At 37.5% G+C, this 27,908-nt stretch overlaps 1 protein-coding gene across 1 annotated transcript in view; it reads left to right on the top strand.

Moving 5' to 3' along the window:
- fbn2b (fibrillin 2b) overlaps positions 1-27,908 on the top strand; it is a 74,163-nt gene that overhangs the window by 30,910 nt on the left and 15,345 nt on the right. Inside the window, exons 7-34 of the mRNA XM_055051223.1 lie at positions 1,510-1,707; positions 5,585-5,710; positions 10,443-10,568; positions 15,458-15,610; positions 16,593-16,838; positions 16,952-17,095; positions 17,276-17,395; positions 17,494-17,619; positions 17,712-17,834; positions 19,033-19,308; positions 19,393-19,446; positions 19,531-19,656; positions 20,824-20,949; positions 21,096-21,215; positions 22,424-22,561; positions 22,860-22,910; positions 23,079-23,204; positions 23,289-23,516; positions 23,622-23,747; positions 23,855-23,983; positions 24,081-24,206; positions 25,488-25,613; positions 25,742-25,864; positions 25,948-26,073; positions 26,286-26,411; positions 26,965-27,087; positions 27,234-27,356; positions 27,753-27,878. Coding sequence (XP_054907198.1) covers positions 1,510-1,707; positions 5,585-5,710; positions 10,443-10,568; positions 15,458-15,610; positions 16,593-16,838; positions 16,952-17,095; positions 17,276-17,395; positions 17,494-17,619; positions 17,712-17,834; positions 19,033-19,308; positions 19,393-19,446; positions 19,531-19,656; positions 20,824-20,949; positions 21,096-21,215; positions 22,424-22,561; positions 22,860-22,910; positions 23,079-23,204; positions 23,289-23,516; positions 23,622-23,747; positions 23,855-23,983; positions 24,081-24,206; positions 25,488-25,613; positions 25,742-25,864; positions 25,948-26,073; positions 26,286-26,411; positions 26,965-27,087; positions 27,234-27,356; positions 27,753-27,878 — 3,861 coding nt within the window. The remainder of the gene's footprint in view (positions 1-1,509; positions 1,708-5,584; positions 5,711-10,442; positions 10,569-15,457; positions 15,611-16,592; positions 16,839-16,951; positions 17,096-17,275; positions 17,396-17,493; positions 17,620-17,711; positions 17,835-19,032; positions 19,309-19,392; positions 19,447-19,530; positions 19,657-20,823; positions 20,950-21,095; positions 21,216-22,423; positions 22,562-22,859; positions 22,911-23,078; positions 23,205-23,288; positions 23,517-23,621; positions 23,748-23,854; positions 23,984-24,080; positions 24,207-25,487; positions 25,614-25,741; positions 25,865-25,947; positions 26,074-26,285; positions 26,412-26,964; positions 27,088-27,233; positions 27,357-27,752; positions 27,879-27,908) is intronic.

The raw sequence follows: 27,908 nt of genomic DNA, 5'->3' as shown, positions 1-27,908 counted from the left end.
ATGGTTTCAACATGAGGTAGTTATGTCTGACTTGTGAAGTGCATTTCACAAGATTGAGACAGTTTCACTCACAAGCAGCACCATTATGAAAAGGAAAGGTGATCGAGAAGTGAAATACACTTTGTTCCCTTTGTGTGCTTTCATGCAGAGAAAGAAGCAAATGTGAAAGTTTCACAACATTACATGATGTCAGGAATATATTTCCATTACTGTTATACACAGCTCTGAATGTGTGTTGGATTGAAATGTACATAAATACACTCTGTGAAGGGGTTTAATAAATGTGAAGGTTTATCTGAAAGATGATCATTTCATCCCTTTGACATTTTGTGCCTTTATGGTTTTGGTCATTTCATGACTAAAAACGGCAGCTTTAAAACATGAGAAACACTAAAAGTAACTTCACTGTCATGAATGTGAAGTCATTTAATTTAGAAACAAAGATTTTACAGAGTCGACGTTCCTCTATGTCTTCAATTCCTATTACCAACCAGCAGGAGGTCACTTGGTTATTGTTAGTTTTGATGAAGTGTCACAATTTGTCATATTTTAAAATTGAGCGAGTTCAAGCAAAATAAATGGAAGCAGAAAATACTATGACTGTTTATGTTTATGATTCACAAAGAAACTTGCAATGGCTCTGGTTCACACTCCTGTCAAAATGTTTGTTTTTGTGACGTATTTGATAAACAGCAACACACTTGAACATTTCCTGGATAATTCAAATGAGTAAGAAAAAAAAAATACTGAATTGTAATTTGTAACAGCACCTTCTGTCAGTAGTTGGTTTCTGTCATAAGGACTGAAAACAGCACCACTGTAAATGCTGACATTAATGCTGTGTTTCATTAACCTCAGAAGACTGAATTTCTTGGAATATGTGTGTTTGGTCTTGCTGTCTCTCTCCATAGCATATATGCATATCTGTCTTCCTTTTATGCAGTGAATAACCGTGGAAACATGTTCACTGATTAAAGCTATACAGCTCTTTGTGTGTGACTGATTTAATACGAAACAGTCCAACAGCTGTGCAAATAATCTATGTATTTCTGAAGCTATCAACACCGTTATAGTACATGGTGACCATATTTTATTTTGAGAACAGAGCTTGTGAGATTCTGACTTTCTAAGCTGAGGAAGTTCTTGTTTATTTTGGGTTGAGTTCTGAGTTAAAATCAAACATATCTTCAGTAACAACTTACTACAGAGCTATTCCAACCCTATTGTTACATTATAATCTGATTTTCAGTTTAATCTGACCAGAGTTTATAGAGCGAGATCTGAAATCACATTTTAGACATTCCCTGCAATACATTTACAAACTCTTACAGTACTTCTGAAGTCCCTGTCAAAAAAAGAAAGAATATCCTATTTTCGACGCAATCTGGTTTTGTTTTAAGAAATAGCAGATGTGAATAAGGAAATTAATCACTGTTTTTTTCATGAAGTTAACTAGGTTCTACCCCTGCAGCTGTCTAATGTTGATTTCATGTCCCTCTCTGACTACAGACTACAGGACAGGACCATGTTTCACTCAAGTGAGCAACCAGATGTGCCAGGGTCAGCTCAGTGGAATTGTCTGCACCAAAACTCTTTGCTGTGCCACAATTGGCCGAGCCTGGGGCCACCCCTGTGAGCAGTGCCCCGCCCAGCCGCACCCCTGCAGACGAGGCTTCATCCCCAACATTCGCACAGGGGCCTGCCAAGGTCAGACCTTGATTACACACGCCTGACAAATCTTTATTTTTGACTTCCTGTCAACAACGTGGGGAAAAGCACAAACATGACTGCACACTGCCACAAGAATAAACAATCCAGCTATTACTTTATCCATCATCGCTTTAGCAGAAATTCTTGCTGTATAACATCCTTCAACTTGTGTCAACAATGCTGATGGGACATGTAAACAGCCAACCTGTGATTTCCTGTTTAGATCAAGTAATGGACAAACTGTTAACAGGCAGCAGGAATATGTGTTCCTGAGTTACAGTACATGCCACAAATCACTCAGCTGGATTTTTAAGGTCAGAAATTAAGCTTTTTCATCCATTTAGTAAATCAAATACAGTACATAACCAATAGGTGTTATATATTAATATATATTGACACATATATTCAATAAATATCAGTGAAACAGAAACAGGTATTAGTTGCTTAGAGGCACCTACCTTTTTCTTACAGCTGAGATTTCTTTTTGGGTGACCACTGAAAGTCATAGTTAGACAACAAACATGATTTTGTAAAGTAAAAGTGACGTCACCTCATTCCTTTATGTTTGTTTGGCTTAGAGACACAAAATTTAAACAGAAAACCACAATTACAGAGTAAAGATGGCGTATAGAAGAGAGAGCCTTTAAATATGTGGCTCCCAAAGCAGGACACTACAGACAATGTGTTTAGAGCTTGAACCTCCTGGGGGAATCTCCCTTTGATTTCACTTTTCTAACCCAGTAGACCTGGAAAACAGCTTTGTATTCACATTTTTGTTATGCTTTCATGATCTGAGGGATTTTGAGTGTATTATTGGTAAGTTCAGCCTGTATGTGGCTTCTTATATTTCAGTGGATTACTTGTGTTACTCTTTTCACTCAGCTTCCTATTCTCTCACATCTGTTCCTCGTCTTTGCTCACCTGTGTAACATTAGGTAATAAAATTCCCCAGGATAAAGATTTCATTGGTTCAGTTACTTATTGTCTGATCCTCTGTCGTCCTTCATCTGAAGACTGTTCCTGTCTTCTTAATTCTTGTTAAAGTCATTTATTCGCCAAGCTCCCGCTGTACACGTCTTTGTATTTCAGTCCAAAACAACACTGATATTCTACTAAATACATTAACAGGAAAAAAAATCTGCAGACCAAAGAATTGGTATGTCTCTCCAATAAACCATGACCCAGATCAGGCTAAGATATTAGATTAAATTAATACATGACACATGTGGAGGTCAAGTCTCAGGTTAAATTAACCCAGCTTGCCCTATCGTTGCCTCCACCCAATCAAGAACCACAGGTATTTATTTCCTTTTTATTAAACAGCATTTACTATGAATTTGTGGTATGTAAATTAAGTGAATTAAATTGAATCTATCCCAGATGGGGGTGAAAACTTAAAATTATCGTAATAAGAAAACCATGTGTTTTTTTTGGATTGGTTTTAGGTTTTCCATCTAGGGATTTAATGGTGAAACCCTTTCAAATTATTGTTCACAATACTTCATGAACATTCTTGCTCAAGTAAGTGTGGCTTTAGCCTTTAATTTGAAGTCTCAAAAAAATATGCAAATGTCCCACTGCAAAAAGGCAAAAATATTTGAAGAGGAAACTCCATGTTGGCTTCTTAGATGGATGTTTGTACTCTATAAATTTATAGCCTTTTAAATAAAGTCTGCCCTGATACATTAGAATTCAACAAAATATAAATTACAGTGATTATCAAGGAACAAAATTATTTGAATTGAGGAAATATTCATTTCAGAAAAATTTTTAAATAAAGATACTAAACCCAGTATTTTTATTTACCTTTATTCATTAAAATACATTAAACTAAACATTTTTTTTTGTTTTTACTGAGAAGTGGAAGGCAAGACAATGTATACAAGTCTTTTCATTTTGTAAAGGCTGAATAATACTTTCTATTACAAAAGGACTGGAAGGACCTTACTGTCAAGAACTCATAAAATGTAGCGGTAGGACTATAATGTTTGATTAATTAAAAGCTGATCTCTGTATTTATTTGGTCATTTCTTAGTTTTTGGTATTTGAGCAGCAATCACTGATGCATCATGATTGTCATTAAACTGACAGCTGGAGGTTGTCCTAGCTTCATTTACATTGTATATATATATATATATGTACCAATAGATGTAGTATTCAAGACTATTTTGGGTTTGCTCTGATGCATACTGGGTCAAAATTTTACATACAGACTCATATTTGCAAAATATTTGGCTGAATGTTCCTCAGCCCTTTGCATGTCAACTATGTTGTTCTTGCAGCCATCTGCTAGCATCAAATAGCGTCTGGCACAGTTCTCTCATGGCAGTGTTGGTTAGCTTCCCAGCACAAACACCTCTTCAAAACTCAGTTGATAAACTTACCATGGGTTAGTTTGGTTTGCGAAGCCAATTTAGAAGCTTGCCATGCCAAGAAACATTTTAATGTGTTCTCGGTGTCATTATCCTTTTGCAACAACCACCACAGTTCCAACCAGCTGACTCATACTGTCACCCACAAATGAAAGAAAATTGATTCGGGAGTTCAGAAAAGTTCAGGAACCACCACTAACCACCTAGAAACCACCAATGCTTTTGCTCTTAACTAGCGTTTCTCACGACAGTGAAGCAACTTTTTCACCATTGGAGGGGGTTGATCAAGAAATTCTTGCACCAAAACCGACACCTTTAAGTTCAACTTAGATTTGTCCTTATGAACTAATCAAATATCTTCTGGAGAAAATATCTACACAGAGGAGACAAAGGTAGAGCTACTTGCCAAAAAAATTAGAAATATGTTTAGAAGAGTAAAAGTGTGAGGCTTTATAACCAGAGAGCACTGACATACCGAGTGTCAAAGATGGTAGTGGTAGTATCATGTTATTAGATTTCAGTAAGCTTAGTGAAATGTCCTGTCTGAATAAATCACCATAAGCCTAAACATAACAAGGAGCCGAGGCAAGACTATGTATAAATTGTAATTTATTACATAGATCATCAAACTCTCCTTTTGTTGGTGCTGCCAGGAAGCTCATATGCTACACTTATGCCAGTTCATGTGATATACCCACAACTTCAGACTTTATTTTTCACAATCTGTTCTTCTGTTTCTGAATAGAAGCGTCCTTTTTTTCCTATTTTGAGCACTTCTCCTCACATGCTTCCACACACATGCACACACTAAAGACACCTAATCACCAGAGAGCCAAGAGCAACGTCTCTCTGGCAGCAGTACAAAGCACACATGACCATGAGTCCAAATGTAAGGATTCCAGTCTGGGCTCCACATCAGGATGTTGGCCAGAAGTCACTTTCTTTTTTTTCGTTCTTTCTCTCTCTTAGACGTTTTTGCACATTTTACCTCTTAAACACTAGACATTGCTTAAAATTGTTATAATCAACGGTGAATTTATGGTTTAGACAATTGGAAACAGGCTGTTGAAATTTTGTTTGCATGCGTGCAAAATTTGTTCAAACAGCTTTTGATTGGATGGGTGAGAGCTCAGAAAGTTTAAATGCTGATCATTAACTGATGCTGAGTTGTGTGTCTCTGAGTGTGTTTCACCATTGACGTAATCAGTAGTATCCGCAGTTTAACAAGAACTTTCCCACTGGCAAATTCCTAATACTGGTAAATGTTACTCACAATAAAATTTTGGGGGGAAAACTCACCATTAAAGTGTCATTTCCTGTTTAAACAACGGCTGAAGTAGGTACTTTATGGACAGAGTCTAAAACCATACAGCTGGTGTCGTGGTATTGAGCATAAAATCTTATTATTTTCATTTGGTTTGAGTTATTGAAACTTTCAAAGCTTTTTCTCCTGACAGCTATTGCCTTTTTTTCCCACCAATATTTGTCTCTGGTTCTTTTAGATGTGGACGAGTGCCAGGCAGTGCCAGGTCTCTGTTCTGGAGGCAATTGTATCAACACTGTCGGATCATACGAATGTAAATGCCCCGCTGGTCACCGTCAAAGTGAAACCAGTCACAAATGTGAAGGTGAGTGTCAACCCAACATTTATACATCACACTCTATTGGGGTAAATGGTGCATGAAGACACAGAACTATAAGGAAATAGCACTCTGATCACTGAGCAGGAAATTTCATTTTCAGAGGGTTGGTTCACTAAAAAATAGAACAAAAATAATATAAAAAAATAGTGCAAATATTTTTTGATGTTTCACTAATCAGCCAAGCATTTTAATTTTCCTACTTTCATAAAAAGGTCTATCCTGGTTTTCCTTGGATCAGCCTAATAAATCTCCATAGGGGCTTAAAATTTGATGATGTGTAAGGTGAAGAAGTCCTGACGCGTGCAGACATAAACACAGGGAAGTAAGTGTCTGCACTCAGCACGGAGGGTTTCTGCTGCAGCATGTTGATTGGCTGGAATCTGAACAATGCACAAGCTAAACAACCTGATAGTTTCCCAGGCAGGGGTCGCGTCTCTTGGACTGAGACTGATATGGTCTCGGTCTTCTGGGAGTATTACTGAGAGCTTTGTGATAGTTGGCCTGCTGAAAAAAGTGGAGGCCTGCACTGTATCCATGTATCAGTAATGACTTATTATCTCAATGAGACTTTTATTGGCATGTAGTAAGGCAGTTCATGTTTGCTGTGAAATGATGTTTCCACCTTTAGATTCATGGGAAGCAATTAATGTGACACACTGAGTTGATTTATGTCTCTGGATAAAGGAGGACATTGGGAGGATGACTTCTTTAAATTAGCCAGACTTTTGGTTTCAGTTGTGGCTTTGGATTGAATGACAGTTTCCAGAGACACAGAACTTTTGCTAAGTGAGATTTGGGTGTGGATGTGGTGATAAAATGACAACCCAGCCTAAAACTAGTTAACAACACAAACAAGGATAAGAAACTCCTATCATTCCTCATGAAACCAAAACATTTAATCTTCACTAGGGGATCACTAATGACTTCGATGGTCATTAGTGCAAAGAATCAGCTGCACGGAAACAGCAGAAATTTATTAGACTCAGGGTCAAATGATTGGCATCACCCTTTTATTCCATACCTCTTACATTTTATACCATAAATAGTCTTTCCTGTCTATTAAGTCACATTTGCATTTTTTAGTGTTGTTTTCTCATCTGTTAGATATTTTCATAAATTTCAGGAATATTGTTGAAAGTAAATATAAAAAAAATCCATATAAAAAAGACAATCTTTTTTAATCACATGAAACTTTTGATGTCTTTGATCAGTCAGAATTACCTAAATGATTTAAAGTTGCTATTTGTCAGAGAAGTGAAAGGGATCATTTTTATTAATTTCTTTAAAGTCAGATATTTACATAAAAACAATTTGGGAAAACCCAGATGCTTTGAGTTCATGCACAACATACAGGCTAATTGGAGGCACAACTTTGGATGTGATTTAAGGCAACAAATCAACATACCAATTTCTTGTGTGACATCATGGAGAGCTCAAAAGAAATTAATCAAGATGTCAAGAAGAGAATTGTGGAGCTTCATCCTTTGGTGCACTTTCCATCTTTCTCTGTTTAGAGAAATATCTCCAACTATAAACACCGCTGGACTGGGATGTTCAGCCCTATTTGAGAAGGAGACCTGTTCTTTGTGACAGAAATGTTATAGTGAGAAATTTGTGAATCACAGTGTAAACTTTTTTTTGGAAGTGCTGAAAAAAGTAATTGCAGCGTTCAAGAAGACCATGATTGTTATTAAAGGTGTCCAAGTGTTCCACTGAGTAGCCAGCAAAGAACTCAAATATGACTGAAAATTGGCATTGCCTTGATTTTTACCGAACTCAAATCCTCCTGAGGAACTCTGGGGGCTTCTCAAATGTCATATTTACTGTAAAGAGAAAATAAATTACCTCTTTGAACAAACTTTGAAAGCAGTTTCTTCATGCTTTAGTGGAAGGTGATCTTGAACAAATCATAACGGGCAGACAGACTCTGGATAAAGTGCTTTAAAAAATAAAAATAAAAGCTCTACTATTTGTCACAGTGCATCTAAAAGCCCCAATATGATATGCAGTTTTCAGAAAAATATAAAACATTCAAATTCAAAACCTGTCTGGTGAACAGAGTATTTGTTCCTCAAAGTGTTTATTCCCGACAGGAAAAGTATTTAGACTTATTGACTTCCTGGTGAATCATGATGCATAAAACATCCCGTGGAAGACAGCACCATTTTGTACATGAAAAAAATCATATAAAAATAAAAATAGTAGAGGTACAAAATGACAAAGAGGAGGAAATGAGCAGCAATCACAGTGGCAGCAACAATCTTGAACAGACAGAAAAAGCAATCTTCAAGTTTTTCCAAATAAGTCAAATTAATTGATTGGTTTTATTAAAAAAAACATAGTGATTCAGATTTTTGTACTAATCAAAGAGTCATAATTATGAGGATAAAATCAGCCACAAAATAAAATGAAAAATTATATTTTCCCAACTTAAACAGCTTAGACAAGAAAGAATGACCCAAATCTAGAATTATACCGAATTTCTGTTCTCTAGGAAACTAATCCAATTATTTTGATTTCAAAGTGATTTAGTCTTTTTTTATACTCAGAAAGCATAACTAACATAGTGATTATTTTTCTTTTGTTAATTCAACTGAGAGCAGAAAGCACGGTTGTGAGATATTTCTATGGTCGTGTTTGTGCTGGAATCCCATATTTAATTAACTTTCACTAATGATCAGACCATCAGTCCTTTGAGGGTAAGCCTTTACAGAAATGGCTGTATTTTTCAGCCAACACACAAGGAACCTTACTTCGAGTAATTACTGTGAAATTAGCAAGCAGTTACGATAAAGTGTGGTTAAGTTGTCAATGTTGTTTGAACAACAACAAGCCACCTGTGATTTCATGGTTAAACTGCTTTTTTGCTTTTTTTTTGTTTCTGCTTATTCTACATTTTCTCCAGTTTTCCATGAACACATAATGACTTAAAAGCAGCTGTTAGTGTTGACTAAGAAACATTTCCCGTCTCAGTGAGGCCGTTACGCACACAGGGCTTCCTGTTGCGTGGACACTCGCAGGTTCTCAAGTACGAACTTCATACATATAAATACCTACTGATGGCTTCTTTTAGTTGTTTTAATCTGTATTCATTTCAGACAGAAAAGCGAAAACAGTGTCATGTTTAATAGTCTTTTAATAACTAAAGTTTTCTGTGTACACACCTTTACGAGCACCTGGCCATATTTATAACTCCCACTGACATTTATGCAGGTGACACATTTCCCCTTGTGCAGACTGACAGTCCCTCAGCACAACATTCGCCAGAGTAATGTCTGGTGCAGCGTTGTTGCTTTTTGGCTGTGGTCTTCCTAGCTTTACGAGAAGGGCTTTACTGCACATTAAGAAGCTGATCCATACCAACTTCACAGATAATCATGTGCCTCTTATTTTAAGTAATAGGAACAATTAAGTGCCTTTCTCATTTTCAAGCTAAACACACGAGGCACACCCTCAGTCTGCATTACCTCGGCATCAGTGCTATAATTGTGCTCAGCAGTGGCTCAGTAGTTACACAGGACACATTGTAAAAAGCCTGGAAACTTGAAACATCATGGAGCAACGAAGACCCCCTCTCAGAATAATATAAGCCAATGCCGTCATAAAGCCCACCACGGAGATGGGGCCCCTGCCAAGGACTGTGCAATCACTCACAGACTTTCAAAATGCTAGACTGTGGTATAGTTGTTTCAATAGAATAGATGTAAGAGTATTACATATTTTTATACTTTTTGTCTGGAAATTGTTGAATCCAGATTGGTTTATTCTCCTGCAATATGTGTATCAATGGTTCTTTGTGACCTGAATGAAGAACATCAGCAAATGTTCTGAAATTTCTGGCTCAGAGATGTCATGTGATTTAATGTGTATAAAGTTGTGTTGTAGTCCTTTTGGACTGGTATCCAATTAGATTGTTATAGGTGTTTATTAAGGCCAAGTAACACACTGTGCTTTTCATTAGTTGCGTTTGAGCATTCAGTTCTGATCTGTTAATTTTGGGGTTCTCTACATGTTTGACAGATGCAAGGTAGTAAAAATTATAGAAACCAGGATGCAGAGCATTTAGCTAATCCATAAAACTGGTCAATCAGATTATTTGCTCAGGCAAGGCCTGCTTTACAGCCATGCAGCTCAGCATAATCACTGATTATGCCGAGTAGTTTTATAACAGTATCCGAAGTTCTCAGAAATAGGTAGAAGAGGGGCAGCATCTATTATTCTGTGCGTCATTTTGTCAGAGAAAATGCCACTTGATCTAGCATCTCTTCTAAAAGACTAAAACATGTAGAAACGGTTTGAAGGAAAATAATTTTTGACCATCCCTTGATTCCAGGAGTTGGACCTTGCCTACATGCTACTTGTTTTACCGATCTATCATCATAAAATCATTCTGCATTTTTTAATTAGTTCCCTAGAGAGTCACCTATTTAATACCAAGTAACCTCACAGTGCGTTTTGTCTCAATTTTTGTCTAACATCAGCAGAACATGTTGTGCTAATTTTTTTGCCATTTACTTATGCAGCTATAAAACAACATTAATTTGATACACTCCTAACTACAGAGTGCTTGATATACTTACCTGTTTTTAACTTAAAAAGTTTTTATTGCTGCTGTTTCTTACCAGGATGCAGAGCATTTAGCTAATCTATAAAAGTACATCACCATTTACCCTGATGAGATGAACCAAAGTGCTAACGATGGGACTCTGTATTTCAGATATTGATGAGTGCAGCACCATTCCTGGAGTGTGTGATGGAGGAGAGTGCACCAACACTGCTGGTAGCTATGTCTGCACCTGTCCACGAGGCTACATCTCCAGCACAGATGGCTCCAGATGTGTGGGTGAGTGACCCGCTAAATGATGTAACCACTTCTTGCTCTGTGTTGCGAATGTCCAGCTAAGAACTACACATGTGGCTGGTAACTCGTTTCCTGAGAACAGAGTTTTGTTGAGCAAACCCATGATCACCATGTGCAAACACGCTTGCATTCACTGTTTGGCCTTGACTTCATTAATCTACCATGATGTTAGAGCTCCTCTAACTCGCATTCTTTTACTTTTAGCGCATACTTCACTGACATCAGCAATGAAACTCCACTAGGTGCTAATTTATTCCTGTAGTTCTCCTCCATCACGGCAGCTACATTGAAACAGAGACAGGTTATTTCACTATGCTGCTTCAAAATGGATGCTGGATATAAAATCTTATACACATCTTGTACATTTTCTAACCTGAATTCTAAACTCACTAAATGTCTATCAGTGTCTCCTAAACCTATGACAACAGATTCTTGCAGGCTAATTTTGTCTGCAATTTTGTTACTCTGAAAACAGGAAGGAGAGAAACCCCAGAATAAAATGAAAACATGTTTTACTGGGTCAGATGATTGTTTACTTTTATACTAAGAGGTTGTGTTTTTTGTTATGCAGTTCCTCTACCTCTGTCTGTCTCAGCTGCAGGGATAGTAAACTTTTCTTCTCCAAAAGTGTTTCTGTCCAGCAGAGACTCAGCTCTGGCCCAGGTTTTGGATGTTTGGATATTCCTCACTTTGGATCACCCCCTTAAAGAAAAGTAATGAGTTACCCTGAGAACAGGTTCAAGGAGAATGAAAAAAAAAATCTGCATCTTGTAGGAATTTCACACTGAAATTGGCAAATGTACCACAGTGACCAATGCACTGTAAAAGAACAAAAGAAAACATTGCAACTAAATATTAACTTCTGACTTAGGTTGTCTTAATACCACTATCTCAAACATTGTGTCAGAGACAATATTTGTCATTGTCTCTGACACAGTGAAAATAACAATAGATATTTTGAAGATATGGCAAACTGGAATTTTTCAGAATCTCAAAAATATCAAAATAAAGTTATTTATGTCCTGAAATCTTTGTTTTTGATTTACCAGACTCTATACAATTTGGCTCTCACTTAAGGTAAAAAATATGGATTATGACAGAAAGGACTGAGACCCCGAAATGAACCATTGTAATGTTAGGAGCTCCATCATCTGGGGAAAGCTCGTAGTACAGCCAATGATTCAGCTGAGTTGGTTCAGACTTATTTTCAGGATGCTCAGTAGGAACCTCTCTTTGGGATTGTCTGAGCAAATCCCTCTTGGACAATATATCAGTACAAACCCATAATATGGTCAGGTTACTATAGCTCCCTTCTGGCCGGAGAATGTCCAGGAGATTCCTGGGTTGGCCTCAACAGTGTTGAGATTGTTGGGTTTTTCTTCTGCACATGTTGCCACCAATAAAGCAGAATGACACATTTGGCTTAGATTTAGCCATTTAGACCTCAAATGTCGAGGAGGTCATTTGGTTCTTTGACATCTTGAAGTGATCTGAAGACCAGCAGATTTTGTCAACAGAGATATCTGATACCATATCCTTAAATATAACTGGGCATTCAGTATTTTAGTTTGAAAATTCCAGTTTCACTTGTATTTTCTCAACAGAAATTTATCTGGGTGGCTTGCTTTCAAAGCATTTTTCCACTGTGTGTCCACGTGTGTATCAATAAAATTAGCTGTTCTCGCTAAACAAATAAAAAAACATGTTAGCTGTTTGGTTATCAACAGTTTTAATGCTGGATCTTGAACTGGTTGTCAACAAACTCCAAACGTATTACAGGAAACAAGGCTTTTAGCTGGCAGCTGGATGTTAGCTTTTTTGGCAGTTTGACGGGAGAGACAAAGCTCAAAGTGTTTGTTTACTGAAGTTGTATTTTTTTCTCGTGAATGTTTTATGATAAGAGAAGAATCAAGTCAGCTTTGACATAAACAGCAGAGGAGTATTTGTGATATCTTTTTAGAAAACAGGAAGAAAAATGGTTGCACATTCACAGAACCTCCCAATGAAAGGAGAGCTGAAGTCAAACAACCTACAGCATCTTTTCTGTATCTGATTAAGGCCTTTTGTATTTTTTTTCTTTCATTTCTTTTCCCTCAGTGGATGTATTTCTGTCACTTTGTTTCCGTCTTACTGGTCCAATCTTTCTCTTGTGATTTAAGAGAAATCACAAGATTTTCAAAGTATTTTTAAAGTAATAAAATATTCCCTTGGTGAATATCTCAAAAGATTTACAGTAGTGTTGCTGTTTTAGTGGATATGAGCACATTTCCATCTCCTTTAAGTTCATTGTGTTGCACTTGGTCTCCAAAATTGAGACATTCTCACACTCTCCCACTGAGTCAAAGTTTTATGTCTGTTCTTTATGTTCTCTGCTTCCTCCTCATTCTCTCTCTGTCCTCCATCTTCTTTCTTTTATGGTTAACTGTAAAGCAACCAACAGAAGACAAAAAAACCCTAAATGCATAAGCAAATGAAAGAGGTATTTTTTATTATTTTTCTGTTTAAATTGAAAAACAAGGTACAAATCTTTACATGCAACCACAAACTACATCTTTTCTTTGTTCCAAACCAGCAATCCAAACAACAGCTACAAACCACTGAAAGTTATCTTACCCATTGAACATAATCCTACAAATTACAAATGTTTATGACAGAAGTACTGCATGATTAGGTGGAAGGAAAATTATGTATTGTTTTCAAACATCTTTAAGAAGAAAAAAAATCTAGAAACTGTGTTGTCCATACCCAAAATTAGGTGCAAAACACAGATGAGATCAAAATGTATAATTTTATACCTACATTTGTTACAGCTTCTAATGGAAGCTGTAACTGCAGTCAAAACCTTTAAAACCTTTCTTGTGTGATTTCCATGTGTGATTTCCATCCCACAGTTGTGCTCTAGTTTATGTTAAAATCCCAAGAGAGTATGTAGAAGTTGTTTGGCTGTAACTTGCCAGGTAAAAAAAAAAGCCCCTCGTCTTCCTTTTAAAAAGAGAATAAATGGGACTGATTGATAGCTTTCTGTGTCTCTTGTTCTTGAAACAGGAAGTTTGTCCTGGCTTGGAAACGTTACTGTGTGTTTTGTGTATTCAGGGATGCTCTGCTCTTTGGTGAATGAGGCCAGTGGGAGCTATTTCACTTTAAGGGCTGGGGAAGAGTTAGCAGTGGGCACCCTCAGTCATCAGAGCCTTATATTTTGTCGCATGGTAAAGGCACAAAAAAAAGACCCGTCCAGTCAGTCAGTCTGTTTAACCCCATCAAATGAAAGTATGTGCTTCTGTGATGGAGCAACAGAAGTGAGTAAACTTTAGTCTGGATCTAATTGGAGTCATCATCTTCCTGAGAAAACCCCACACACCACAACTTCACTCACTCTGTTCCCTATTTTCTCTGCCGTGCCTACAGCTCCGTCATTCTGTGGTTTGTGTACATGCTGGTGTATACATATGGGGGAATGCATACCTCTATGTCAGTGTGCCTCTCCATGTGTACGTGCGCTGTTCTGTATAAGCTCCCAGACTCAGCACAGCCCCTCATGTTCAATCTAATTGGCAGGAATTGCTCCATATGGAACTGATTAATTCCAGACTGCTGGCTCATTAGTGGGTTAATCGACTTGAGACCCTCCCTCCTGTCCTCATTCTCTCCTCTTTTTATTTTTTCTTCTCCACGTTTGCATTTCTTTCAGCTTCCAAGTTAGTACATGTTCACTACTGCTCTCTTTTTTTATTTTATATGCTTATTATGTTTATTGCCCAGCTGTACCAGATCACCCTCTCCATGTATGCAAGTTCACTCTCCTGTCCCACTGACCTTGACCTGGAAAATGCGACCTCTTTTTCGGAGGCCCTTTAGATGTTGGTATTTAGGCGAGGCCCCAAGCAACCATTCCTGCTGTGAGCATATAAAATGTCTTCCTCCTCTGGGACCATAGAGAGGGCAAGCCAGTCCAAGCACTTTTATAGTTCCAGTGGGTTTTGCTGTAGGTGTTTGAATGAATGTAACTCAATGTTCACAACATTACAGTATGCTGCAACCTCATTCATACAGCTTGAACATTTCACACTTTGGTGTCTGGAGAAACTACTGATTACCTTGATCAACATTGACAAGAATACAGAGAAACCCCTTCTAGTTTATAAGTCAGACTAATTATTCTGTAACATGGGTTTATATTTTTTGTTCATTCTTCTTTCGCTCTTTCCTTTTGTTTATTGTTTTGTTGTATTTCCTCCAAATTCATGTAAAGAACTTTGAATTGCCTTGTTGCTGAAAATGTGCTATAAAAATAAAATTACCTGACCTTACCTTCACTGTACTTTATGTGATAGGCCAACAAATTAGCACATGATTGTGGAAAATGATACACGGTTTAAAAGTTTTCTCTACAGACAAAGTGACTGCATCAGTGTTGACGGTTGGATTTAGGTCTATACTTTGACTGGTCCATTCTAATACATGATTCCTAAATAAAATACATCAGCATTTTTTAGTGCTATAAGACAAACTGGAAAGTTTAAAAGGGCATCAATATTTTTACAATGCAGAATAAATCAAGCAAAAAATACTAAATTTCTTAAACACAGCTTTAGGATTCACACATTCTCCACATAAAACATATACAGTCACTGTTTATGCAGCTTATTATTAGATTTTCTTAAAGCTGAAAATAGACAAAAAGCTTTGCAGTTACAATCAATAATCTAAATAAAACCTGAAATTGAAGCTACCTCATACACATTCAAAAAGGTTCCTTCTTTAAAATGAATGTTGTTTGCGTAGCTTTGAGACTTCTTTAGATGTTCTTTGCCAGATTATGTTGTTGTCTGATTTGTATTTTTGTTGTTTTATCTTCTTCCTTCTGCTCCCAGATCAGCGTGTGGGAACCTGTTTCTCTGCTCTTGCTAATGGTCGCTGTGCTGCGGAGCTGAACGGCCAGTACACGAAGATGCAATGCTGCTGTGAAACAGGACGGTGCTGGGCTTTGGGCCAGATCCCAGAGATGTGTCCTGTCAGAGGGTCCGGTGAGTATGAACCTTTCACAGAGCAGAAAACATAAATTATTCTAAGGTAATTCCAAGCAAAGGCGAGGTAAAGGACAGTGCAGACTCTCTTGGAGTTTCTCCATATTAGCGTGATTGGATGTTACTACAACTGTCATCTAAAATCAAAACAGTGCTAACGTCAGCCGAATGAGAAAGGACAGTTGCAGGTTTTCCTGATCCCGAGCAAAGACTCAATCTGAAATGATGTCATGAAAGTCCAAACAAAGAAAGATGAAAAGCATTTCGTCATTGTTTAAATGACGAAATGATGTGATTCCAAATGATGCACAGTGATTTGGAAGCATCATTGTCTTTTACTCTCAGCTGATCAGTTACAGGAGTGTCTGTTTCACCCATAAACTAAAATTTGTTTTCAATTATTTTATATAAAATACATCCTCAACTTATTTTACTTGTAAATGGCTTAAACCTGTAGAAATAATATAGAATATATGGTTTATCTAACAGATAAGACCATTTATTTTTCTCACAAGTAGCAAATCTCATGCCGGTTAACTCAGAACTGGTTCACAGACATTAGATAGCGCTTCAGCTTTGTACAGCCAAATTCACTCCACAGCAATGGTTTGTTGATTAGACATAGAAAAGACAACATTGCTTTTTGTCTGAACAATTTAAAATTGTTGTTGAAGAGTGAAAGGCTAATGATGTTCACAGATATCCACTGATGTGTCAATATGGTTGAAAGTTGGTTGGAGCTGGTGACATGGGGTCATCTAATGTGACCCCATGGTTGTTTAAAGTAAATTTTGATGTGACCTATTGACTAAAAAGTCACATTAACATTTTTCACCTACAGATTGCCCTAAAGCAAATTGGTTTGAGTAATTGAGTACTTTGAGGATTTACATAAGCTATTTTGTTTCATGCATGAATCGAGTGAAGCAAACCGATCACAGCAAAACTCTAAATTATTGTTTGCCATCTCTTTTTCTACAAGATGAGTTCAGGCGTCTGTGTATTGTGGGTGTCCCACAAGGACTCCCTCACACCTTCCCCAACGGATACTTCCCCAGCAACAACGGGAACTACGGATTCAAGCTCCCCAGTATACCAAACGGGAACGGGAATGGAAGGCCACATACCAATGGTGGAGGGGACAGCTTTGGAGAGAACGGAGGGACTTTTGTGGGCAATGGAGGGACATTTGGAGGAAATGGAGGAGGCTTGAATCACCTGAACATAGGTGAGTCCCTTCAGTAGATCTGAATGATTATGTTAACTGAAACAAAACAGAGTGTGGTACCTACACAATCCTTTTGAAACGTTTATTCTTTTTTCTGTCCACTGTGTTCTAAGGCACTGTTTCTGTGAATGAAAGCCTTGATTTTTGCCAACATTTTACCCACCTGTGTTTAAATGGACGATGCATCCCAACACGTGGGAGCTATCGCTGCGAGTGTAACATGGGATACAAGCAGGATGTCCGTGGGGAGTGCATTGGTAAGAAACATGGCCATGTAGTTTGCACTGGAGCGTAGAACCACATGTGATGCAGTCAAAGTTACAACTTTAATATAGGCTCTACACTGCCATCTCCTGTAACATTAAGGAACTTAATCATTGTCCAGGTTGATTATTTGTGATTTTTGCTCTTTTGCTGTTTTTACTACATACTTATAGATGTGGATGAGTGTTTGAGTAACCCATGTATCAATGGTGACTGTGTCAACACACCTGGGTCTTACCACTGCAAATGTCACGAGGGATACCAGGGAACCCCTACCAAACAGGCCTGCATTGGTACATCTGAAAAAAATGCCTTCAACATGCACAAATACATCATAGCAGAGTCAAATGTTTCATAAACACAATTAACAGATAGTCTCACCTCTTTGTAGATATTGATGAGTGCATCGTGAATGGAGTGATGTGTCGTAACGGCCGCTGCGTCAACACAGACGGCAGCTTCCAGTGTATCTGCAATGCTGGCTTTGAGCTTACTCCGGATGGGAAGAACTGCATTGGTGAGAAAGAAGCAAATGCAAAAACATGGCTGAACTTCATATGGAAGAGGTCATCCTCATGAAAGTCTTTATATTTTTATTGGTTCTGCCAGATCACGATGAGTGCGCCACTACCAACATGTGTCTCAATGGCATGTGCATCAACGAGGACGGTAGCTTTAAATGCATCTGCAAGCCGGGCTTCACTTTAGCACCCAGCGGCCGGTATTGCATCGGTATGATTTAGCATGTGCAAATTTGGTGAAATCTTAATGATCATTTCTTTTTTGCAGATTTTGTACCATTTTTTTTAACTTCCTCACAAGTCTCTAATTACCACTGTCCAAAAATAATGAACAGACAAGAAAATTAACAATTCTTTATGGAATTTTTCCAACTTGCTCCAGTTTGTTGCATGAAACAAACTGGAGCAAGTTGTATTTAAGATGAGCTTTATTGATGAATTGATCCCAAATTTCTTGAAACCAGTAAATGACATAACACAATATAAGTAAAACAAGATAACAGGATATTATCTTCCAATTACTTTTGAAATTTCTCTTGAAAAGTTTTCACAAGACATAAATATTAATTTTTTCAATTTTTCCTTTCTCAGTGTTAAGACTCTCAACACTTATGTTCACATTCACATCCAAAATGAAAAATTATGTAAAAAGCACAAGCTGAAGACAAATTAAAGTTTGCTGAAGAGCGAATGTCAATCTGGCGCATAACACAATGATGCTGTTCAGAATAAAAAAAGGGTTAGGGTCTACAACACAACTTGATTTCACAATGTGAAGATTGGAGAAAAAGATTGAAGGCCTAATAAACTGGCACCCTAATGAAGGAATTAATGCTCTGCAATAACCTGATACGTTGGTAAATAACTTACTTGGAAAAAAAATAACAACTACAATTCTCATTGCATTTTTGTAGACATTGCATTTCTGCTCCAGTTCTAGCCAGCATAGTAACTTTTATGCCAACTTTTATGCCAACAAGTGACAGTTTTAGATTACAATTCACCAAAAACATTTTTCATTATACAGTATTAGGTAATTCATCGATTGTGAATAGCATGACTTCACAATCACTCACTTTCTAAGTAGAAGATATTTAAACTTTCACCTTACCGGTTTCATCACTTCTGGAAAGAATCAAAAGATTCTCATGAAACAAGAGAAGAAGTCCGGTTGTCTTCTACTTAAACACTTAAGATCACAGACCCATTCTGTATTTTTCTTTTGAGGGTTTAACTACACTACCAGTAGCTGCCTGCTGGTCAAGTATATTGGAAGACAATTATAATAAAATTCTGATCTGAAAGTAGGTTGAGATAAAATTGTCATGAGTTAGGAAATTAATTTATTGGCATAAATCATTTGTATTTACCTCATGGTGTCCTTCTGTTTCACCCTCTCTTTCCATCAGACATTGATGAGTGTCTCACACCCGGCATCTGCATGAACGGCCGCTGCATCAACAGCGAGGGCTCCTTCCGCTGCGAGTGCCCACCGGGTCTGGCCGTTGATGTTGATGGAAGAGTGTGTGTAGACACACACATGAGGACCACCTGCTACGGCACCATAAAAATGGGAACATGCTCACGACCGTTTCCAGGAGCAGTGACCAAGTCTGAGTGCTGCTGTGCTAACCCTGAGCACGGCTTTGGAGAGCCCTGCCAGCCCTGCCCATCCAGAAACTCAGGTATTACCTTGGTGTCAAAGTTGATAGTAAAAAGAATGTAATCTGCTTATTTAAACTATTTGCTGTTCAATGTTTCCCATTCAGCTGAATTCCAGGCTGTATGCAGCGGTGGTATTGGTATCACAACTGATGGAAGAGGTAAGCCTTTTACATTTAGAAAAATCTTTACTCCATTCATTTTTATCTCCAACATCATCTGAGTTACATTTGATGGTCTCTTAGACATCAATGAGTGTGCGTTGGACCCAGAAATCTGCCAGAATGGCATTTGTGAGAACCTCCGAGGAAGTTACCGCTGCATCTGCAACATTGGCTACGAGTCTGACACGAGTGGAAAGAACTGCGTCGGTGAGTCTGTGTTTGTTTTCACAGTTTAACTTTTTGGGAAGTTTATAATGTTTCTTCCTGTAAAGAAAGGATTCACAGATGTTTCAGGGCTGCTGTGATCATAAGTGTGCTACAAATGTTTAAAAAAGTCAAGTAGCTGTTTCTATGACGTCCGTGTTTGGACATCTGCAGTGCCAGGAAAAACTATACAAATCCCCTGAATTGTTTCTCATTTTCTGTATTTTAATGGCATTATATGTGAGAAACCAATAGAAAGAATGTCTAACTTTAAAGTGGAAAGAAAAATTATTAATGTTTTTCATTGTGTCAACATAAAAGCTGCAAACAATTCTATAGACTGAGGTTATAATGTAACTAAATATGTTTACCTGTGCATGCACTGGCACAATGTAAATGCAACAGTTTTGCTCTCTTTGCCAAAAGCATTTCAGGGGCTTCCTCCTTTTCCTTTTATGTTCTATGACGCACCAAAAAACTTTCAATAGATCCAAAACTTAAAGACTCATACTTTGGTACAGTGTTGTAGACTGGAGAAACAGTACTATGTTCCATCAATAGTGAAAGTTTGACTATCTTGTGAAACTTGTAGAAATCATATTCTAAACAATTACTGAAATAAGTTCAATAAGTAATCATTGATTATGGTTCAACACTTTCTAGAAATGCTTAAAGGTCTTTCAAAAAAGCTTTAATTGTTTCAAAATATTAAAGTTTTGCTGAAACTTAGTGAAGGAAACAGTGAACTTTGGATATTTTTTGGATTTTAGAGCTCTTACCATCCATCTCAGAAGCTATGAGTCCTTCCCCAACCATATTTGTCTCTGTTCCTTTCATTTTGGATTTTTAAATTAATTATCTCAGTTCATATACAGTAGGAAAGTTACTTCCTTAGAGCCATCTCCTGCATAACTAGAATGTAACATTTGCTCTGTTTTTAGCCAAAAAAACTTAAGACTTAAAAATTAAAATAAGCAATGGAAAATGCTTAAGATGTATTTTATGGTACCTAATCATGAAAAGTGTGTGAAAATATGCCATATTTTTTGTGCCTCAATACACCTCATCACTAGAACAGGTTTCTAGTGATGAGCCTGAGCGATAATAAGTAAACAATGCAAATAAATCCCAATGATATTGAAAAGAGTTTTCTGTCTGACCTTTTGGCAGATATCAACGAATGTCTGGTGAACCGACTGCTCTGTGACAATGGACTGTGCAGAAACACCCCGGGCTCCTACACATGCTCCTGTCCCAAAGGGTTCGTCTTCAAACCCGACTCCGAGACATGCGAGGGTGAGTTCTCACTCCGCTAAAGTCATATTTGTTTGTTTTTCAATTGTTTGTTTCTATTTATGGATATAATCTGCAGGTGCCAGATGTGTTAACTTCTTAAAAGTTACTTTTCCCTGATTTCAAACGTGTGTCTTTGCATGTCCCAGATATCAATGAGTGTGATTCCAGCCCATGCATCAACGGACTATGTCGCAATGTGGCCGGTTCCTTTAACTGCGAGTGCGCCCATGGCAGCAAGTTGGACTCCACAAATACCATCTGTGTTGGTAAGACAGTCATTTAATGTGAATTATGGCAGCAACATAGAAAATAAAAGATTTTGGTGGTTGATTTTCTATTTTTTTTACCTTTTCTTTTGTAATTTTTTAATTTTCCATTTTCGTCTATTCTGATTTCTCCTTAAGAAATAAGCAAACCAGACTCATCTGTACAAATAAAAACCCAACTTAAAAGAATGGCACCATGTAAGCCTTCTCAGAATATAGCTTTCTAACATTTTCTCCTCAAAATTTAGAAGTTTGCCAAGTTAAAAGATTGTACATAAGGCTTTGGTTTACATGACTCACTGGAAAATATAAGTTTATATGTATCATCAAACACTTAAAATTGTGTGGGTGTTTCAGCATGCCTCTGCAGAAACAAGTGTGGAGATGAATTACTAGTAATTTAAATGAAAACTGGGGCAGGTGCAAACACTCTTATTTAGAAAATATCCCAAATTTAGCTTTGGTTAAAAAAGAGATTATAATATTTGAAACAGATTAGAAATAATAAGGTGAAATGAGAGATTATATAGTAAATTTTAAAAAAATTATTTCTTTCAGTTTTCAAAGCTATATGCTGATAGAACAAACATTTTGGTATCTACTACTATATTAATCACAAAGTTCACACATTGCATGAGTTGTGTCTTTCAGAGGTCTACTGATTCCTTTTCTGTTTCCTGCTCTATATTTCCCAGAGGGAAGAGATTAAGGAAGTAAAGCGTGCTTTTGTGTTTGGGTGGCTGTCTGGATTTGGTGGGAAATCTTTGCACTCTAAATTAATAAGGAATACAGGGTTGTGGGATTAGAAAATAACAAAAATGCACAGATTTATGGCATTTACCTAGCTTAACCTTTAGCCTCAGACAGAAGTGATTTTTATTTAAGAGTAAAATATGGAAAGTTAAATATTATTAGAGTTTAACATGATGTTACCCAAGTTTATGTGATAATGTTAATGTGCTGAGGTCGTCTTTGATCAGCTTAGCTGTTTGGTTTATATTTTGTGTCCCACAAACTTGAGTTTAATAGGGAAAAACTGGCTTGGCAAATATTTTATTTGGATTAGAAATGTGCTCACCACATGTCTTCCCTGTTGTTTAAGTTTTTTGTCTGGGGAGTCCTGAGTGTTAACAGAACTGTTTGTTTCACCTAAAAACACCACAAAGTTCTTTAAATCAAGTCTCCTCTGTTCTGCCGTGGCTCCACAGACAGCATGAAGAGCACTTGCTGGCTCACGATACAAGACAGCCGCTGTGAGGTGAACATCAACGGAGCCACGCTGAAGTCTGAGTGCTGCTCCACGCTGGGAGCCGCCTGGGGCAGCCCCTGCGAACCCTGCGAGATCGGTTAGTTCATTTATCCTAAAACACAACTTCATGAATGTTTGTTAGTTTGGGTGTAAAGTTGACATTCACTGGTTATTCAGTAAAGCTACATAGTTTGATGGAAATATTTGACTAATGATATCTCCCAGACATTAAAGATACATATGTGTGCCACAAAATTCATACTTGCACTTTATGTGCAAGTATGAATTTTGTGCAAGTATTGTGGAATTATTAACAAAAGAAAACTGAATATACTATTCATTAAGAAATGAGTATTATAATAACATTATTATAATAACATTATTTGTTTTCTTAGACACGGCTTGCTCTCGAGGATTTGCTCGCATGAAGGGCCTCGTCTGTGAAGGTAAGTGTATTTCCTATCAATGTGTGTGTGATAACTCTGTGTGGCCCCTTTAGTTGCCACTGATGATTCTGAACATGTGTTTTGTACATTGCAATTATTCCTCAGTCTTATGATTTTTACTTTATTTTGAATATTTTATGCTTGTGTCAAATTCTTGTGTCCCTGCAGACATCAATGAGTGTGAAGTGTTCCCTGGAGTGTGTACCAATGGGCGGTGTGTGAACACCCAGGGATCATTCCGCTGCGAATGCACTACAGGCTTGACTTTGGACAGCAGTGGTCGCACATGTGTGGGTAAGAGCAACTTAGATGATAGAACCGCCACTTCTTCAAGTCTAAATGCAGAAATCCTCATTTGGTTTTGTGAACTTTCTCCAGACATGCGCAGTGAGCAGTGCTATAAGAAATGGCACGAGGATGAGTGCGGTGAGCCTCTTCCGGGAAGGTACCGTGTGGACATGTGCTGCTGCTCTGTGGGTGCTGCTTGGGGGGTTGATTGTGAGGAGTGTCCTAAAGAAGGAACGTCGGAGTTCAATACCATCTGTCCCAGAGGTCGCGGCTTTGCAAACAGAGGAGATATTCTCACCGGCAGATCCTTCTATAAAGGTACTTAATTTTGCCTGCAAATAGGGAGCCAGTTTGTGAGAGAACCACACTGAATTCACTGTGTGAGTTGGTTGTTAATCACTTTTTAAATGTCTTTCTTTACAGATGTGAATGAATGTAAGGTCTTCCAGGGTCTGTGTACTTATGGAACCTGCAGAAACACAATCGGCAGTTTCAAATGTCGGTGCAACAGCGGTTTTGCTCTCACAGCCGAGGAGAGAAACTGCACAGGTTCGAACTGAATGATGAGGCTCTAAATTTAAGATTAAAAAAATTATAAAATGTACCCATAAAATAAAGCAAACTGTTTCCTTTTCTTCTGTGTGCCTTTGTTTCAGATATCGATGAATGTCGAATCTCCCCTGATCTCTGTGGCCACGGTACATGTGTCAACACACCCGGCAGCTTTGAGTGCGAATGCTTCGAAGGCTACGAAAGTGGCTTCATGATGATGAAAAACTGCATGGGTAAGTTTGAACTACAGAAAAATGTTGTATGAGCTCATTTTTTAACACTCGTTTAGTAACTATTTAAATTATTTTATGGTTTTCTAATTAATGACAGACATCGATGAATGTGAGCGAAACCCCCTGCTGTGCCACGGAGGAACCTGCCTGAACACAGAGGGAAGTTTTGAGTGTGAATGTCCTGCAGGATATGTGCTCAGCAACGACGCATCTGTCTGCGAAGGTAAGGGGTTATGAACACAAAATATAAAGATGCAGTAACAACCAACACTGCTCAAAGGGTAATTTATTACAGTAATTAAGCTCTAAATGGAAACCAAATATGTATGAGAGACTTTATTTTGCACAAAGAATGATTTCTCTGTTGTTTTTTTCTCTTAATATGTACGGCTTACAACCGATGAAAGCGCAAACTTTTGTTTCTTAGAAAATTTTAGTATTATCTAAAACCCATTTTAAAAAAAATATGATTTTAATAGAAAAAATAAGTTTGTTAAAAAGTATGCATGCACTTAATTCTTATTGGGAGCTCCTTTTGCATAATTTTCTTAACCAATGTGGTGCAGCCTGAAGGCAATTAACCTGTGTCTTTGTTGAGGTTTTAGTAAGCATCCAATATTCAACTGCATTTCTCAGACAAGCATGTGTCAATTCCAAATTATTTTTAGCAAAGTTCAATGACTATGTTCCACTAAGATAGTTTGTCTTCTACACAGATTCTTATGGGATGGTGATACACTAGTTTATACATTATGTACACACAGGAGAACAGGAAACAAAGTGAAAAGAAAGAATAAAGTGTTTTCTCAACAGAATTTAGTGCAGGGTCTTTTTTTGTATCCTGAGATAAATTATCCACAGCTGATTTCTCTTAACTGTATAAAGAGACCGTTTTATTGCTCTTTTTCCTTTATTACCGACTTTTTAATTTCCTTTTTTATCTACTATCCACTGTTTAGTGTCAGTCTGACTCAGAATATCACTGTCCCGGTTAGAAATGTCTGTGCTGCATTATTATGTATCTAATATTATATGCTTTATTGTTTGGACTCCAAATTATTTCATGTTTTCAGCTTAGTTAGTGGTAGAGTCCGATAATCCTGCCGTAGACCATGACAGAAGGATCATGGTCTACATATAACGTTATATTATATGTTATAATATAACATTTCAGCATTAGAAATATTTTTCTATATTGATTTTTCTATTATGATTGACTGAGAAGTGAAATTTTAGCCTTAATGAGTTATAAGCCTTAATTATTAAAATAGATCTTGCAATATATTACTTGTGTAACAAATCTCCAGAATAAATTAGTCTCCCTTTTTGACCTGAACTAATTGTTTAAATGAATTTGTAATGATATTTTCTATGTTTTATGGTGAATCTACATCTACATACCAGTATATATGCATCCATGAAAGTCAAATGAGTTTATTGCAAAGTGATCAATACATTGTTGTATTTCCGAATGTATTGTAATTATTTTTTAACCTTGGTTTAGATATGAATGAATGCCAGCTGAGTGACAACTTGTGCAGAAATGGTCAGTGTGTCAACATGCCCGGGACCTACCAGTGTTCCTGCAACACTGGATACCAGGCCACACCTGACAGACAGGGCTGCGTTGGTACGTGGAAAATTTGTTCTGATATTAAATAACATTTTGATAGAAGTTGAAATCCATTAACTTAAAATTTTCTGTTCTCACTGAGACTGTGCATGTCCAATATTTACTGACGACGAGCTCTTCTCCAGATATTGACGAGTGCACCATCATGAACGGAGGTTGTGAGACTCACTGTACCAACTCTGAGGGCAGCTATGAGTGTAGCTGTAGTGAAGGCTATGCTCTGATGCCTGACCTCAGGACTTGTTCAGGTAATAAAACGTTGGATATGCTTTACTGTACACCAGGAAATTTGTGTTTAACATTTAAAAAAACTATTCCTGCTGTGTGATAGATATTGATGAGTGTGAAGAGACTCCAGAGGTCTGTGATGGAGGCCAGTGCACCAATATTCCTGGGGAATATCGCTGTCTGTGTTTTGATGGATTTATGGCATCCATGGACATGAGAACTTGTATCGGTAAGAGGAAAATTCTTCAAGGTTCTTTTATCATTTTATTTTTGGCTGACGCATTTTTTATTTTCTCCCTGACCTGTGCTTAGGTTCAGACATGTTATGACTGTTTTGCTTTCTGTGGAACTTTCTCTGTCAGTCTCACTTTAAATCACTCTGAGCTCTGTCGAGAAAACTCTCCTTGTGTAACCGGTCTCTATCCATCCCTGTCTGCCCAGATGTGAACGAATGTGATTTGAACCCAAACATCTGTCTCCACGGTGACTGTGAGAACACCAAAGGCTCGTTCATCTGCCACTGTCAGCTGGGATACTTTGTCAAGAAGGGATCCACAGGCTGCACAGGTACACACACACACACACACATACACACACACACGCACACACACACACACGCACGCACGCGAACACACACACCAACAGGAAAAAAGAAAAATACATCAGTGGTTGTCTGAGCCAAGTGTTTAAATAGGCCAACTATTTATTCAAATTTTTCAGTTGTACATTTTTATGAAATTATATTTGTAGCCCTAGAATGCAATCAACAAATAAGTAACAAGTTCTGGTAGATAGTGAGAAAAATTTCCATTTTAATAATGTATTCAGAAATAAGTTTTAAGATACTGTTCTGCTGCTGTTCTATTCTCTTTGTATATGATACTTTTTTTAAAATAAAAATTGAAAAACTGTTCAGTTTATTGGAGTCTAACAAAGTATATTCTCTCCTTTCCTGGTTAACGATGCACTGCATTTGTGTAGGATTTTGTATTTCGGATGCTTTCAACAAATTCAAAACCACTTTTTACTGATGAGAGTTCTTGTGGTAGTTATTTTTTTAAAGTTCACATAACATGAACAGTATAACTGTTGAGTATTGCTGCTGTTTCTTTCTTTTCAGATATTGATGAGTGTGAGATTGGAGCTCACAACTGTGACATGCATGCTGCTTGCATTAACGTGCCGGGGAGCTTTAAGTGTCGCTGTAGAGACGGCTGGGTGGGAGACGGCATCAAGTGTGTGGGTGAGTCGATACTCAGATTGACTCTGTCAATATTGAAGTGGCTGATTATTTTCCAATGTTTAAATCGATTAAAATTCAATATAATTTTGAGTAGAGCTGTATTTTATTGCCAAGATTATGGTGATATGGTAATCTTTTATTTCCAGATTATGATGAATGTGCCTCAGAGGACCACAGTTGCCACCTCAATGCAGATTGCGTCAACACACCGGGGTCATATAGGTGTACATGCAAAGAAGGCTTTAATGGAGACGGCTTTTCATGCTCAGGTAAGAAAACTGCTCTGATGTTAGATGCTCACTTGAGAACAGGTTTGGTCAATGGCTTATTGACTTTCAATAAAGAGAATGCAAACTTTTTAGAAAAGACTGATAATCTAAACATTGTTAATATTGCGAATAGTACACCTACTACTTCTCAGACCTTGCTAGCGAAGAAATATTTAGGCATTTTGCCGATAAGAAAAAAACACAATGAACAATAAACTGTCTTGAGTCAAAAATAACACTGCTAATATTTTGAATGTAAGAACCAAAAACATCAGTTGTTGATGAAAAATAATGGTTGTCCTTTCTAAACTATTCCTTTTGTTTAAGTGATAAATTTTATTTCATTCAAGGCGAGTTTGGCATTGTTTAATAACACATTTCTTTGCTTTATGGCAGACATGGACGAATGTGCTGACAACGTCAACCTGTGTGAGAACGGTCAGTGTCTGAACGCTCCTGGAGGCTACCGCTGCGAGTGTGAGATGGGCTTCACGCCCACTGAGGACAGCAAGGCCTGCAAAGGTGCAGCACTAATTCTGCCAGACTGCATTA

This window comes from Poeciliopsis prolifica, unplaced genomic scaffold (assembly GCF_027474105.1).
Source record: "Poeciliopsis prolifica strain line A6 unplaced genomic scaffold, Auburn_PproV2 SCAFFOLD002, whole genome shotgun sequence".
Lineage (NCBI taxonomy): Eukaryota > Metazoa > Chordata > Actinopteri > Cyprinodontiformes > Poeciliidae > Poeciliopsis > Poeciliopsis prolifica.
This window is presented reverse-complemented; position numbering and strand designations above follow the sequence as displayed.